The sequence below is a fragment of the Nannobrachium achirus genome (assembly GCF_963921795.1).
Source record: "Nannobrachium achirus genome assembly, chromosome: 3".
Classification (NCBI taxonomy): Eukaryota; Metazoa; Chordata; class Actinopteri; order Myctophiformes; family Myctophidae; genus Nannobrachium; species Nannobrachium achirus.
In genome coordinates, this window is record NC_137812.1 from 11,513,950 (window position 1) to 11,531,165 (window position 17,216).

Consider the following 17,216-nt stretch of genomic DNA (forward strand, 5'->3'; position numbering starts at 1 on the left):
ATCAGATATTGGTTACAGTATTGCATAACTGTGGCTACTATCTTCCTCTTCCTGGGGTGTGGTGAATGAGTGGCCTCGTGCCAACAAACAGCCTCTTCCCTCCATACAGTATCACTGTTGTGACAAAAGAAAGAGTCAGCATCACACTGGAAAGCTAAGCTAAGCTAATACTACAAATGTATTGCTCCAGATGCCACTGTAGCCACACACACACACACACACACACACACACACACACACACACACACACACACACACACACACACACACACACACACACACACACACACACACACACACACACACACACACACACACACACACACACACAACACTGCCTGGGAATACTATGTTCATGGATATTCTAATCCTATTTGGAGCATATAAGCACTCTAGCCATATAGCTAGCTATGGATTAACGTTCTCGGTCTCCACAACTGGTTTCATTAGGATTCCATAGAGGCCACCGTGTCTTGTGGCGTGTAACTTTGACAGTGCTGCTCTGCACCAAGTGGCTGGCAAAGTCAAGCCCTACACTAGTAATAGAGGTTTTATTTTAAGATTAAAGCAGCATTTTCGTTGGTCAGACCGACAATTAGAACACACGCCTCTCTGTACATATTCAGCATCTTCCATGAAACCCTAATGGTTGGTGTCGTAGGTCACTGGTTCTCAAAGTGGGGTCCCCAGCTAAATGGTAGTTTAGGAACCAAATGGATACATATGGGTATGTAACTCGTACACTCTCAGAGTTAAATTAACATAGATTTTACAATATAAATCGGGGTCCGAGAGATAGAAAGGCCATTAAATGGGGGTCTGTAGAATCACTGCTAGAGCCGTAGAAATCTTCTCTTATGGGGTCCCTGGCATATCTTTTCCAATGGGGGTCTGTGGGCTAACATAAATTGTATTAGCCCATTAATTGGGTCTTTGACATGAAACCGTTTGAGAACCACTGTCGTAGGTAATCCCTGTAGGTAGCTAACAGCTAGGGCTGTCACAATTATTACATAATCGTCTAATCGCGATTATTTTACATAATCGCGATTATTTTTCACAATCTTCATAATCGTGAATGTTGAAAATGTTTCATATATATTCTTTTTAAAGTAAAAAATAGTGGAAATAGCAGATCTACAAGCTCACAACGCGTCGCGATGCGACGCGTTGTGAGCTTGTAGATCGGCTATTTCCACTATCAATGTTATTTTTTAAGTAGAAAGTTGTCAAATATGTCCATAATTTCTTTGTACATTTAGGTTATGTGTCATATCTACCATATTCAACTTCAAAGCCTAAAAGCCAAACAGAAATGTAATTATCAACGACAAAAACACAATTAAATCGTTAATCGCCAATTATTTGAGTGACAATTAATCGTCATGTAAAATGTCATATCGTGACAGCCCTACTAACAGCAATGTGACTGAAAACCCTTCCTCAGTGCAGAGCTGGAATGGCCAATCCTCGTACACCACTAGCCATGTTGAAAGTTCCCTTTAGAAAGGTTCAACTCTCTTTCATTCACTCAGAATGGATGGAAGTTCATTCTCTGTGTCAAATGTCAATTTACAAGACGGTTGGCACCAAATAGACATTGTTTGTGTTATTTCGTGTACGATGGAGGAAGTACCGGTTCCAACTGCCAAACAAAACCCACACTGGCTCGCGCTGCTGTGCACTTTACTAGTGATTTGTTGACTCATTGTTCAGATGACCTCATATAAACAAAGTTGGACCCAGGCTGGGTCCCGTGCCATGCCATGCCAATCTCCATGTCGGAATGTCCTAGAGCAGAGGTCTTCAACAGGGGGTCCCAGAGTTACTGCAGGGGGTCCTCCAAATCTTTGAGTGATAGGAAGTTTGTTTTCTCCTGTTTTAGATTAACCACTTGAACCCTAGAGTCCATATTCTGAGAAGTTTAGACAATAATAGCAGAACTACAAGCTCACTGCTCTCCCTCAACTAAGGGGTCCTTGGCCTGAAAACATTGAAGACCCCTGTCCTAGAGCATGACTGCCGATGGTTTGACATATAATATTAAAATATTTAGAAAATCTTACAAAAATATTGAAATAGTTAGGATATATATACATATATATGTACATCGTCGGGTAGAAACCTCGTCTCTCCAAGTTTCAAATGTGTACGTTCTTTCACAAAGTAAAGCCTTGCTTCATCATACAAGGCCGTCGCACAAAGGTTAGTGAAAACAGCAGATCTACAGCAGATCTACAAGCACAAAAATAACGAGGCGTTATTTTTGCGTTATTTTTTTTTTATCTTCTCTTCTGGGGTCCCTACTCCCTTGCACGAAACCTTTTCAGACGGCAAAATACTGAGCCCTGGGGAGTGAGAAAACAACGTTGCAGATTAAGCTAATCATCGGAGTGATCCCCCAAAATGGTTTGGGAACCACTGTTCTATCAATCTATCTAGGCAATCTTTTCTAGTATTTGCACTACTCCCGGGGTGGGAGCCAGCCAGCCAGCCAGCCAGCCAGCCATGTACGTGAAGATAACCATCAGAAGACAGGCCTCGTCGGGCTGGGTCTATTGTTCACGAGACAATGGGGAGGAAAGGGCTGAGCGCTCGTTGCACTGCGGCGTAACTAAATACTCAGGTAATCACGACACTTTATTATGAAGCCTACATCTATGTACTCCGTGTTCAGGGGTGTCGCACCAAATTCTGGGCCCTGGGTACTTTAACTGCTGAAAAATAGCAGATATATAAGCTCACAGCACGGCCATGCGAGCTTGTAGATCTGCTATTTTTTGAGAAATCGTGAAAATGTGTGCAAGTCTTTGCATATTTCAAATCCTTTTTTTTTTTTGAAAACCCTATGTTTCTATGTCAGTGGTGCTCAAACTTCTTCATGTGAAAGACCCCCAAAATTATATGTATTTGGCCACGGACCACCATCTCAAAACATTTAGTTCCAGGGACCACCCAGAAGCAAAATTTGAGTTACAAATGTTCGCTTGAAAAAGAATACATATATTCAAAGATTTGCACCCATTTTCACGACTTCTCAAAAATAGCAGATTTACAAGCTCGCAGCGCGACACTCGGTGCCGCGCTGTGAGCTTGTATATCTGCTATTTTTCAATAGCTAAAGTATACAATAATTAAGGCCCCCTAATTGGGCCCTAGTAACTCAGTCCCACTTCTCCCCCCCTCCTTGTGACGCCCCTGACTGTGTTTATGTATTTAGTCACGCGAGTCCTGGCGGCATACTTGTCATTATTGCCGGCTTTCTTTGGTTCCAAATTCTTTCCCCCCTGTTCCCCCTTCTCCGTCCTCCTTCTGGAAGCTTTGTTCGGTCCTTGGGAACGGGGCTGGAGCGAGCCAAGGCTATCACATCTCATCAGCAACCAGTAATACTACTTACTACTGAGAGGCCTGACCTACATTATCGCTGCCGTCTGACCAGAAACCTCTTAACTCTCCCGTATTCTAACTACTAACTAGGGCTGTCACGATGATGACATTTTACATGACGAATGTCAATCAAATAATTGCGATTAACGATTTAATTGTGTTTCTGTCGTCGACAATTACATTTCTTTTTGGCTTCTAAGCTTTGAGGTTGCACATGGCAGATATGACACATAACCTAAATATACAAAGACATTATTTAATACGGGGGTGTAAATATCGTCACTGTCGGGAAGAAACCTTGTATCTCCAAGTTTCAAATGTGTATGTTTCTTCGCAAAGTAAAGCCCTGCTTCATCATACAAGGCTGTCGCACAACAGTAGTGAAAACAGCCGATCAAGGTTTCTTCCCGACAGTGACGATATTTACACCCCCGTATTATGTTTGTGCCCATGGATTCTTGGGACATGAAAAGTGTGCCCATGCATTGTTTGACAACTTTATACATTAAAAAGAACATTGATAGTGGAAATAGCCGATCTACAAGCTCACAACGCGTGATAATTGTGACAGGCCCATTTCTAACTTGTTGTGTTTTTGTGTAAATTAATGCTACTTGATCATACTTGAGGCAGCGTCACACTAAAGTAGCAAAAGTAGATCTAAACTTGTGAATCTGCACAGTTTCGGATTATTTGCTAATAACAGTGTGGACAGTCAATCTCATAAATATTTCATTACATTTATTGACTTTGTTTTAATTTAACCACATTGAACTGCATTTTCATTTAATTGTACTGTGGTAGAAATATTTCTAGAGTAACAAATATGTGTACTGTATGTAGTCTAAAGAATCTCACAAGGGTACTTACACATTTAGATGTACCTGCAGCTGTCAATCTAACAGCTGAGTTCTCTCCCCCATCTATGCTTGCTCTCTCACTCTGTCAGCAAATCTGTACCGTGTGTAACTATTTGTATGTTGTCTTTATCTTTAGTACACATCCTTATAAGAACATGTTTAGAATAGCATCTCTGTCAGAATGGACTATAAGAACTGTATGATAATGGTACAGGAGAGGGTTGTGCCCGGAAGTGGCTAACAGGACAGATGCTGTGAATGCTGTCACTCTGTTCAACTTTTTGCCTCTTTGGAATAAATCTTTGTCAATTCTTCAAATCCTTCATCCTTGTGGAACATTCATATTTTTCTATAACAGTACTCTTATTTGTTATTCTGTTATTGTATCTTTGAACCTAAGGTATGTGGTATACATTTGTTTCGGTTTGCTTCCGTCTTCCTTCTTTCTGTATGTATGTGTGTACTTTATGTGTTGAAAATGGTAATAAAAACAGCGTGGATGGTCAGTCCCAGAGATGACATTTGAGAAACAAATGGGAGTTGACTACAGTAGTCTGAAGAAGTCTGTATATTGTTTAAGTGGTTAATAAAGGTCACACAACAAACTAGTAATATTGACTTCCATTTCAATTGACTTCCATTATTATACCAGTAAGACTCCCTAATCGGGAGATAGGCGATCGTCAGGTCGCATGCACAAACTTTAGAAGGCAATGGCAGCCAATCAGGAGGGAATATGGGAAATGGGACAGATCCATGTTGATGACATGACTTTAGAGATACTGTGTACCGCTTTGCGTGATTTTAGGGCAAAATCTGTAGAAGCGGTGTCCAAAAATGGGTTTTGCAAGAATCGGCCTCAAGGTGTGAGAAATGAGGGGTGGGGGTTGTGGTTTGGCATGGGTAGGGGCAACGGTGGTGGAGATACGTGTATGAGTAGGGCAAAAGTGTGACGTGACGGGCAGACAGACTGACAGCCGGTAGAGCTTTTCATAGTAACTTGCGACCTGACGGTCACAACAATTAAGGTTGAATATTTCAAAAAGTATGAAACATTATGTGAAGAAAAGAAAAGAAAAGATAAGACTTCTGTGGTCTACAGGAGAAGCATGCATACAAAGATCCAGACACACAGACAGACAGACAGACAGACACACCCTCTCATAAACTCTTGCACACCCAGTCACCCACGTAAGACGTAGAAAGTGATGAATCTATTCTTGGAATAGTTTAGTAATAAAAGCGTATGCTACTGCAAAACAACACATGGTGGATGAAAAGTTTCATACAGTGGTAAAGTAACGAAGTACATTTACTTAAGTACTGTACTTAAAGGGGCACTCCACCACTTTTCAACCTATGTTCATATAATTGGTCCTCACTCAAAAATAGCTTTTTCCTTTTTTTTTTTTTTTTTTTCCTCAGAGGTGGTCTGTGGGCAGGTCAGAAACCCATAGTCTTGTGACATCATCGATTGCCAATCCAGCTTATAGAAACTGCAGGCTTTCTATTCCTGAAAAGTTGCAATTTTAAAGTCGAAGCCATTGCTCTCGCGATAATAAAAATCTAAATATTTTTTTCAAAAATATTGATTAATTTTTTTTTTTGGAAAATGATGATGTCACAAGACTATGGATTCTGAACTTCCCACAGCTCTCCTAGGAGACTTGGACTGAGTAGAAAAAAATTGAGATATTTTATCATGAACATTAGTGAGGACCTATTATATGAAGACAGGTTGAAAAGTGGTGAACTACTCCTTTAAGTACACTTTTGAGTTATTCAGACTTTACTTGAGTATTTCCAATTTCCAATACTTTTACTTCTACTCCACTACATCTGGAATCCAGATATTGTACTTTTACTCAACTACATTTATTTGAAAACTTTAGTTATTAGTTACTTTGCAGATATAAATTATAATCTTATAAAACATACACAAACCACTTTAGCCCTATTTTATACAAAGGCATGTGAGCTTGTAGATCTGCTATTTTCAAACTTTCAGTAATTTTTCCACCACTGGTTTCATATCAAACATCAGATGGATTCTTTATGGTCTGGTATGATGATTAACAGCTCTAAACTGTCTAAAGCAGCTTATTTCTGTTGTTCACATGAACGTTGACCTGGACGTGTGATAGGAAAACTGCTGAGAGTCTGTACCTGTAGTGTACAAGTTATGGTACAAGCCTCACACAGTCACATATTTACTTTACTTAAGGGGCACTCCACCACTTTTCAACCTATCTTCTTATAATAGGTCCTCACTAATGTTCATGATAAAATATCAAAAAAAAAATTCTACTCAGTTTGGGTCTCATAGGAGAGCTGTGGGTGGGTCAAATCCTTCTACCAGTGACATCATCAATGGGAAATGCATGCTAATAGAAACTGCAGGCTTTCTATTCCTGAAAAAGTTGCAATGTTAAAGTGGAAGCCATTGTTCTTGTGATAATAAAAATCTAAATATTTTTTTTCAAAAATATTATTTAATTTTTTTTGTCAAACGATGATGTCACCGGTAGAAGGATTTGACAGCTCTCCTATGAGACCCAGACTGAATAGAAAAAAATTGTGCTATTTTATTATGAACATTAGTGAGGACCTATTATATGAAGAAGGTTGAAAAGTGGTGAACAACTCCTTTTTTTTTAACACATTAAGACCAGAAGGCGATTCTAGTCTTCTAAATCCCTTTATTTTATTTCATTTCTGAAAAACTGTATATTGCTATATTGGCTCTCAAACGCTTTCATGTAAAGGATGGACGCCCGAAATTATATGTTTTTGGCCGTCAACCCTCAACTCAGAATATTCTGTTCCAGTGACCCCCAGAAGCAAAGATTTGAGTTAAAATAAATAAATAAAAAGAAAATCACTTTGAAAATATTTGCACAAATGTTGATATAGCACATATAGCGGGTCTACAAGTTCATAGCGCGGCACTAACTGACGTGCTATGAGCTTGTATATCTGCTATTTTTTTTAAATAGCGACACACATACAGGTACTCATATACTGTGTATAGTTATTATCTAATATGACAAAGATGATTTCCTGGATTGAATGGGTTGAGGAAGCCGCCAAGCCCTACTGTAGATATAGAAAATCCGACCTATAATCAACGTTTTAAGAGCAAGCCACTTCCTCATCAGAAAAAAAAAAAAAGAAAAAAAAGAAAATTCAAGGACACACAGTCTAATCCTGTCAATTCAGGGCAATTCAGTCATTCAGGGCAAAGCTACCAAGTCCAAGGCATTCCTGGAGCTAGAGGGGGCATAGAGCACACTGCTGTATGCACCCTATAACCTTTAAGCTGTGTTCTCACACACTAGCGGCCACAAAAGCTACGTAACCGTCAAGTGTGGCCAGCTAAACTGCTACCGACTCGCCGAGTCACTGTAGAAGTGTCGCTCAAGTCAAACTGAGCAAGTGAACAAGCCAAAGGGTTAGGCTTAAATAGCACAGTGAACTGGTTTACAGCGAGAATACGTTTTTCTCTTCTTTCATTTATGGAACGGCACAATAAGTGGGGGGGAGAGAGAATGGGAGTGGTAATATTTTACTAAAACACAAGATTGATTGACACTTCACTGCGTCATTGGAGCGCAGAAATAAAGTCGAGGCCGCCTCAACTTTGACACGTTTTTGACGTCAGTTTGTAGCTTCCAAGCCTGCTTCCATTGAAAAGGAATAGTAGTCTGTTGCTTTGTCACCACTAGTGTGACCATAGCATGTGTTTGCAGAGGCGTCAATTGGGTATGGCAAGCTATGGCAGCTGCCATACCTTGGCTACAGAGGGAAATAATAAAATGTACTTTTCCTCGTGCCTGTTGCTAAGGTATAGCAACATGACTGACTCCAGTCATGTTGCCATACCTTAGCTTTTTCTGAACTGACGCCACTGTGTGTTTGTTAGTTCCAAGTTGAATACAGAATATCCAGTGTCATGAATTTATTAGGGCTACAACTAACGATTATTTTCATAAACGATTCAGTCGATTATTTAAACAATTATTCGGATCATGGCACTTATTCACCTTATAAATTAGTTTTGAGGTTCTTTTAGACATGCCCTAACAAAAAATGCATCAAAGATGAATAATTCATTCAAAAACACATTTAGGTTTAGATTAGGTTGCTAATAAAAGACAAATAAACTAAATATGAATCAATTAATTGCAGCACGCCTAGAATATGTAGAAGAAGACAAGCAAAGTTGGGTTTCAGTGTTTTTAACATAAGCCCTACTTTCTTTTTTAGATTTGTTTTTGGGCTTTTATTCCTTTATTGATAGGACAGTAGACTGACAGGAAATGGGTGGAGGGACGGAGAGTGACATGCGGCAAAGGTCGTCTGGGTCGGGAATCGAACCGGCGACGCCGTCAGGCATCAATGCCTATGTGGTAATGCCTATGTGGTATGCGCCTGGACCAGTAGGCCAGCGGGCGTCACTCCCAACATAAGCCCTATTTAATAAAAGAAAAGAAAATCGATCTACAAGTCCACAGCGAGTCGGTTTGCGCAGCCGTGTGAACCTGTAGATCTTCTATTTGAGCCATTTCTGAAATATTTTTTTCTGAAATGTTTTACATTTTTATTACATTCGCCTATAATGCAGTGCCCAAAACAAGGCACGCCATGTTTAATCCATTTAGACCTAAAATTATTGAATGCTTTAACCAGTGAAAAATAGCAGATATACAAGCTCACAGCGCGAGCTTGTAGATCTGCTATTTTTGAAAAAGTCGTGAAAATGTGTGCAAATCTTTGTATATGTGTTTTCAAAGTGAACGTTTGTAACTGAAATTTTGCTTCTGGGGTGGTCCCTGGAACTAGATATTTTGAGATGGGGGTCCGTGGCCAAATACATGTCATTTTGGGGGTCCTTCACATGAAAAGGTTTGAGAACCACTGACATAGTAGTCTCTCAAGAACAGACTAACTGAGCTCCAGTTAAGTGAAAAGGACCTTTTCTTTGACGATGGCTGGCCAGATTGCTGACATAGAAACATAGGTTTTTCAAAAAAATCTTAGAAGGATTCAAAAGACAGTTATAGAATCGGGTCAAAACTCTAATCTACAAGCTTGCGGCGTGGCACTCGGTGCCGCGCTGTGAGCTTGTATATCTGCTATTTTTCATTAGTTAAAGCATGAAATAATGATACACATTCAGAACAGGTACAGTGTACCTGTTCTGAATGGGTTAAAGTGGTTAAGACCACCTACGGAGGTGATCATCATTATTATAAAACACCACAAATCCCCCAAAACGGGCACCAAGTTGTATCAACAAAATATAGGCGGTCAAAGGAGCTACAGCCTGCGGGGAAGGAGACCAGAATAACACTAATCTAATCCCACTAAAGCAGGGGCTCATCGCGATAATCAACTTCTTCAGCTTGAGCCCCCAAAAGATACACCAGTCTCCCTGGGACCCAAACCTACACAAATACATTATGAATTAGCCACTTGAGCCCTATTTAATAACAAAAATAGCCGATTGATTATTTTGCGTGGTGTGCAGTTATGCATTTGGGCTGACTGGTGACTCCTATTGTACGTTGGGTTCGGTTCTAGAAGGAGCAGGCTCAACAGATTGTATTGTACACATCGTTTTTTCGTGGGGGGTTTTGGACATAATATTACCCATCTGGGATTATTGAATGCTTTAACTATTGACAAAAAGCAGATATACAAGCTCACAGAGCAGCACCGAGTGTCGCGCTTCGAGCTTGTAGATCTGCTATTTTTGAAAGAGTCGGGAAGATGTGTACAAATCTTTGACTATATGTATTTTTAAAGCGAACGTTTGTAACTCAAATTTTGCTTCTGGGGGATCCCTGGAACTACATATTTTGAGATGGGGGTCTGAAAAGGTTTGAGAACCACTGACATAGTAGTCTCTCAAGAACAGACTAACTGAGCTCCAGTTAAGTGAAAAGGACCTTTTCTTTGACGAATGCTAGCCAGATTGCTGACATAGAAACATAGGAGTAACTTGCCCAACAACCATGTTTTGGGAAACACTAAAGGCCTCTGAGCTTATGCAACGGACTGGCTGGGTGGCGTCATTATGCCCGCTGCAGTGGCGTCAGTTCAGAAAAAGGTAAGGTATGGCAACATGACTGGTGTCTTGCACGCGCGCCTTCGCGCGCCTGCAAGACACCAGTCATGTTGCCATACCTTAGCAACAGGCACGATGAAAAGTACATTTTTATTATTTCCCCCTGTAGCCAAGGTATGGCAGCTGCATACCCCTGCCATACCCAATTGACGCCCCTGGCCCGCTGCCCTGGGCAGACCACAGCCGGGAGACGACCGAGTCTCCACTTTCCCCTGTGAGTCACTCTCTCCAGTCCAGACTGCAGTCCAGTCTAGGGATGGGACCGTATGAAAATGTCACGTCACGATTATTGTAACCAAAGAAATTTACGAGATTTACGATATTATCGCCATAATGCAAAATGTACACAACATCCATTATCCTGGGGCGGAACATTGGCAGATCTACGTTTGCAGATCTACAAGCTCACAACGTGTCGCAAGTTCTCGCAAAACATGTTTTTTTTTTTTGGCAAAGAGATTTGATAGAGAAAAAAAAAGACTGTATCAAGTACGTCATTTCCAGGTCCGTTTTACCAATTATAGAGGGTTTAAAATAAATGGTACCGGATATGCAGCTCGGCAAATAGTTAGTTCTAAATGTCGCTGTGTGTTTGTTTACATGGCTGACATTTTGGATACAGCAGAAGATTCACGCAGTGCAGCCTCGGTGCAGCAGGTGCTCTGAGCCTTTGATTAGGCTTCGGTCTGTTATCAAGCGGAGCGTTCTGTTATCCAGAAATATCAGACCGCTGATTTCAGCGATTGACCAATCAGAATCAAGCATTCAAACAAGCCGTGCAATAAACGATAATAACGAGTAACGTCCCATCCCTAGTCCAGTCCAGACCAGTCTCCAGTCCAGTCCAGTCCAGACTCCGGTCCACTCACCCAGAGCTTGCTCTCGTAGTAGAACGCGTCCAGCAGTTTGACTATGTTGTGGTGGTCACATGACGCCAGGATGTCTATCTCCACCATGTAGTCCTCCAGCTCCTCCTCCGTCTTGGTGTCGATCACCTTGGCCGCGGCCAGGACGCCCGTCTGCTTGTTCTGGGCCTGCACGGTGGAGACACAGAGTCGTTAAGAATATGAGTTAATGTAAAAATGGACCCGTCCCGGTTGACATAACTGTGTGGAGAAGGAAAGGCAGGGGGCGTGTACGTGTGTGTGTGTGTGTGTGTGTGTGTGTGTGTGTGTGTGTGTGTGTGTGTGTATTTGGATTGGGGCTCATCATAGGGGCTTGAACCAGGGGTGAGATGCCGTGGGCTCGGTTGGGCTCGGCGAGCCCAGACTTATCAAGCTGCACGCACGCGCGCACGCCCCACATGCACGCATACACACACACGCGCGTGCACACACGTCGTGAAGTTGTGTGACGCCGCGGTCAACACTACACTTGTGTAGTGTTGCTGCTTTGCATAACACTACTCTGGTAGTCAGTTCTCACCTACATCCTCATTTACACTTGTATATACGCCCAGCAGCACGTTCGCCTTGCATTCTTTGCAGACCTTTAGGTCCTTTCGGAACCTCTACTCTCCCTCCTCTATGCAGCTTTGAGAAGAGGTTTCTCAGTCCTCACTCTTTTCATCCACAATCGGTCCGTTGCGCGGAAGCTCCGCCGTTCGCGAACACTTCTTACCTTTTGTGAACATTCTATCCAAAAGGTAAAAGGTCCTATACCGGTCTCTCAACCGTTTACTTCTCAAGCGTGGAAGAAAAACGAAGCAGCGTGTTGAAATAAAGAGTTTATATCGCTCACTTTGTCAGAGGGAGAGGTTCTGAAAGGAGCTAGCAGACTTAACTGTGTGTGGGTGAGTCTATGTAAAGTCTATGTAAAGTAATTTTATATAAAACGTAAAGGAAAATACATTAATTGAAACTAAAATAAAAACAACAAATGAACAATGTAACTAAATCATAAGAAATATAATTACATTAAAAAATGTTGTGTGTTGTTGAATACAGTATTTCAACTAGCAGCACCGAGTGGCAGGCATGCGTGCACACACGCGCGTGCACGTGACGTCATGAATTTAGAGGGCCACCACTTCAAAAATCCCTATCACACCACTGGCTTGAACAATATTGGGGAAGATTTGACATTGGGATACATTTTGTTTTTTGCATTAAATGGATTACATATTTTCACAAGATTTATGCAGATCTTCTCATAATTATCTAAACTTCAATAGCTGTATTTGGAAAGATACAAATGAAATAAGGTCAATATACACTGTTTGAACTCCAGACACCAATTACCAATTACCAAGAATTACCAAGAAGTCAAGTCTTATCTAGCAGATGGACTAAGCCGTTTGTCAGTCCAGAACTCCAGATTAGTCGTGAGAAAATGCTAACCTTGCCACTTTTAAGTCAAAACAAAAAGTAAAAGTACAATGTGACTGACTGGATCTGTTTGCCTTGGCAATGTCGCACCTTTGGCAATGTCACACCATTACACGTTCAACTTGTGATGTCGACGCTGGAACAATATAACTGTGAGCACTGTGCAGCCCTGCTAGGAGGAGATTTAAAAGTAGCACCTGCGCTGGTTTGACGTGGACATGGAAAAAGTCTTGACTTCCACTGGAGGAACTACAGAATACTGAATAAAATCTGAAAGTAATATCCAAAAAGGTGTTTGTACACTTGGTGGCGCTATAGAATGCAGATGAGAAATATGCAGGGCAAGGGTTTTTCTTTGGCCTCTAGGGAGTGCACATACAAAGTTTTACACTGATCAGTGGAGTTATAGGTAAAAACATGAATCGGCCACCATGAGGCTGATTTGAACATTTTCAAGAGGCATTTCTTCCTGGGCCTAGTGGGAATGTGCATGCAAAATGTCATGTGAAATTGCACCGTTCAAGATTTGAGGCATTTAGTTCAAAACAGAGCACTCCTGCAATCTTTGAAAGCCAATATTAAGCAATCAGGAAGGAACACGAAAACTCTGAAAGACCCGTTTCGTTAAATGACTATAGAGATACTGTGCACCGATTTGTGTGATTGTTGGACATAATCTGTTGGCGTACTGTCCAAAAATGTGTTTTGCACAAATCGGCCTCCTGGTGGCACTATAACAGGCCCATGTGAAAAATTTGGGTCAGAGGCTCAGCTCTGGCACCCAAGGAGTGTGCGTGAACAGTTTCGCTGCCGTCGTGGCAACGGTGCCGGAGATTAGCTGTTCAGAAGGATGGACGGACATGCAGACACACAAGGGCGGACGGGCAGGGTGCCAAACATAGTCTCTCGAGTCGTCTCCAGGGGTGTCACACCAAATTCTGTGCCCTGGGTAGGGTACAAGGATTTACTGAGGGCCCCCCATGAATGTTCTTCATAGGGGGAGGGGGTTTAACCCATTTGGACTGGGAAGGCATTACTACACATTATGTTGTGCTTTAACTATTGAAACATAGCAGATATACAGTAGATCTGCCATTTGTCTTTGAATATTTCATTTTTTTTGAAAAACTATAATTATGTGGTGTTCAACATTATGTGGTGTCATGTGAAGGACCCCCAAAATGATATGTATTTGGCCACAGACCCTCATCTCAACATATTTAGTTCCAGGGACCCCCCCCAGAAGCAAAATTTGAGTTACAAATGTTCGCTTAAAAAATACATATATTCAAAGATTTGCGCACATTTTCACGACTTTTCAAAAATAGCAGATCTACAAGCTCGCAGCGCGGCACTCGGTGCCGCGCTGTGAGCTTGTAGATCTGCTATTTTTCAATAGCTAAAGTATAAAATAGTTAAGGCCCCTCCCTCCACCTTGGGCCCTAGTAACTCAGTCCCACTTTCCCCCCTTCCTTGTGACGGCCCTGGTTTTCTCTCGGCTATGCCTTTCGGCCTGGCGGAGACAACTAGTAGATCTACTTGTGCGACACTTGTCATACAGCAAAGTAACAAGAAACAGGACATTACTTGATGATAACACTTAGTAGGGCATTCACCAAATATTCGAATATTCGAATATCAAAGTCACTATTCGACGTTGTTCACCGAAGTCGAATATTATTTTTTTTTTTATTGTTTTCTCTTTAAAAAATATATAGTTTACTAGACCTTACCCGTTCGAAGATATGTGCTCCAAAATATGTGCAGAGTGTGGGTTGTGGGGAAAGTTACTGTAGCTGGTGCGTGCGTGAGAATATGTGGGAGCATCATAATGTAAGGAGCAGCTCATGGAGGAGTGTATATTTATATACAAATAATTTAAAATCATTTTTAGGTGAATAGAAGTATGAATGCGCTTGCTCCACATAGTTTTTTCATACCCGTTGGAAGATGAGAGATGAGACACACAAAACGCACCTGGTAAAAGCGATAGAGAGAGAGAGAGAGAGAGAGAGAGAATGCACATTCCTAACTGTGAGAGAGAGGGGTGTGTGTGTGGGGCTACAGATCCCATGGCCTGGAGGAACGGACCGTAACCCTGACAACAGGCTAAGAAAACGCTAATAAACAGCTTTAATTTGGGAGAAATGAAATTCGGGCTCCGTCACCGTTGGTATAATGCTAATGGCCAATACCATGTGAACTTTGGGATCAGTTGCTGAAGCGAGTGAATAGATAAACGTAGATAAGCGTGAGCGTTAGAGCGTTAGAGCGTGAGTGTGTGAGTGAGTGAGTGAGTGGTTTATCTGATAGATAAAGGTTGGCTAGATAGGAAGTCATAAGAATGAGTTTCAATGCCCCTGGTGGATGAAGTGTTAATGCTTTATACCAGGGGTTCTCAAACCTTTTTAGCCCGTGACCCCCAAAATAAACATATTTGAACTGGGGATCCCCACCCTGACAAGCACTTGGAATTGTAGGTATTACATTTAATGTGACTCGGTTCCGCAGATAAATATTGTGAAAATAGCCGATCTACATGCTCACAACGCCTCGCAACGCGAGGCGTTGTGAGCATGTGGATCGGCTATTTTCACAATGTTCGCCTCTTGCTTACTTAATATTTGACAGTTTGGCCAGTCCTGTCGGATATTCGACTATTCGAATACTTTGAGGTAGAATAATTCTAATACTAAAGATCACTATTCGTGAATGCCCTAAAACAAAGAAATATGAAATGTGGTGATAAAAAGTTTCTTTCGGTGCCCCAACAGCGACAGTGCAAGACATGTCTGATTAAAAGTGGAAGCCTGCGGCGTGTTTGTTTTGGCTGCTGTGACAGGCAGGATGTGCTTCGGCCGAGTCGCTGCTGCTGCGATTATGGGATGCAGCCACTTCCTGGTGACCCGGGCCCTGTTCCGGTGTCAACACCAATGGGCTGCCATTAAGAAAAAGGTCATAAATAAAACCTCGCTAATATATTGAATAAATCCAGTGATTCTCAACTTTTTTTATTATTATTATTTCAAGGACACCCTGCCCAGTTTGATCTGCATTCAGCCACAGATCCCCATTTGTGCATGTGTGTGTGTGTGCGTGTGTATGCGTGTGTGTGTGTAATTGCGACCGAAGTTTGAAGTTTACCATGAGATCTATGGGCAAACCCATAGACCGTAAAAATGTGTTATCGTGATGTCATCATGCACTGATGTCACTGTGATGTCAGGGGAACCACTCTACCAGAATGTGTTTGCCGGTCTGACATCATGCTCTGGCTTCACTGTGATGTCACACTAACATAATCCCTTTTATGCCCACATATGGAGTTCCCTGATGTCATCAATATTAATGATGCCCTGTTAGAGAGATCCCTGTGATGCCAGGGGGAGAAAATCCCTTTTATGCCCATATATGGAGATATGGAGATCCCTGTGATGCCAGGGGGAACAAATCCATTTTATGCCCATATATGGAGGTCCCTGATATCCACATCCCTGATGTCTACATCACTGTGGCGCGACCTCGCCCTTGTCACCCTGAGGCTGAGGCATCTTACTAGTTTACCCCAATCTACACTGCACAATATTCAGCATTAATTTAACTTTTTCCAGACCTGCTCCTGGAGAAAATGAGACCCGACATTGAGAAACCACAATTTAAACAGTGATTTAATCATACGTATATGTAATCTTATGTAATAATACCTCATTCGGACACCATACGTCACCGGGACTGAATCGTCAAGGCCGGTGGCACTTTATAAATGGGTATGATGATCCACGATGGGGAATGGCCTAAAGCCCAGACAAATACACATGCAGTCATGGGCGTCACAAGGGGGGGAAAGCGGGACTGAGTTACTAGGGCCCAAGGTGGAGGGGACTTCATTATTTTATATTTTATTATTAAAATTTGCTATTGGAAAAATAGCAGATAGACAGCGCGGCACCGTGTGCCACGCTGTGAGCTTGTAGATCTGCTATTTTTGAAAAGTCGTGAAAATGTGTGTAAATCTTTGAATATATTTATTATTTAAGCGAACATTTGTAACTCAAGTTTTGCTTCTGGGGGGGGGGGTCCCTGGAACTAAATATTTTGAGATGGGCGTCCGTGGCCAAATACATATCATTTTGGGGGTCCTTCACAGGGAAAGGTTTGAGCACCACTGACCATTGTTTTTAAAAACCTTAGGATTTGAAATATTCAAAGGCTTGCACAAATGTACACAATTTAAAAAAACAAAAATAGCAGATCTACAAGCTCGCAGCGCGGCACTCGGCGCCGCGCTTTGAGTTTGTATATCTGCTATTTTTCAATAGTTAAAGAACCCCCGGGCCCAGAATTTGGTGCGACACCCCTGCACGCAGTACAAGTGCAATCGGCTATTCATAGATGGGCTTTAACAGAGCTTTGAAGTTCCACTGCCAGGAGGAAGGAACATTAACTCCTTGAGGGCAAAATGTAATGGGAAGTAGTTAAACAACTAGCCGTTGTTTTCTTAGCCAGGCATTA

At 41.8% G+C, this 17,216-nt stretch overlaps 1 protein-coding gene across 1 annotated transcript in view; it reads right to left on the reverse strand.

Moving 5' to 3' along the window:
* LOC308281863 (STE20-like serine/threonine-protein kinase) overlaps positions 1–17,216 on the reverse strand; it is an 88,759-nt gene that overhangs the window by 62,817 nt on the left and 8,726 nt on the right. The window contains exon 2 of the mRNA XM_080722189.1: positions 11,247–11,411. Within this exon, the coding sequence (XP_080578315.1) occupies positions 11,247–11,411 (165 nt within the window). The remainder of the gene's footprint in view (positions 1–11,246; positions 11,412–17,216) is intronic.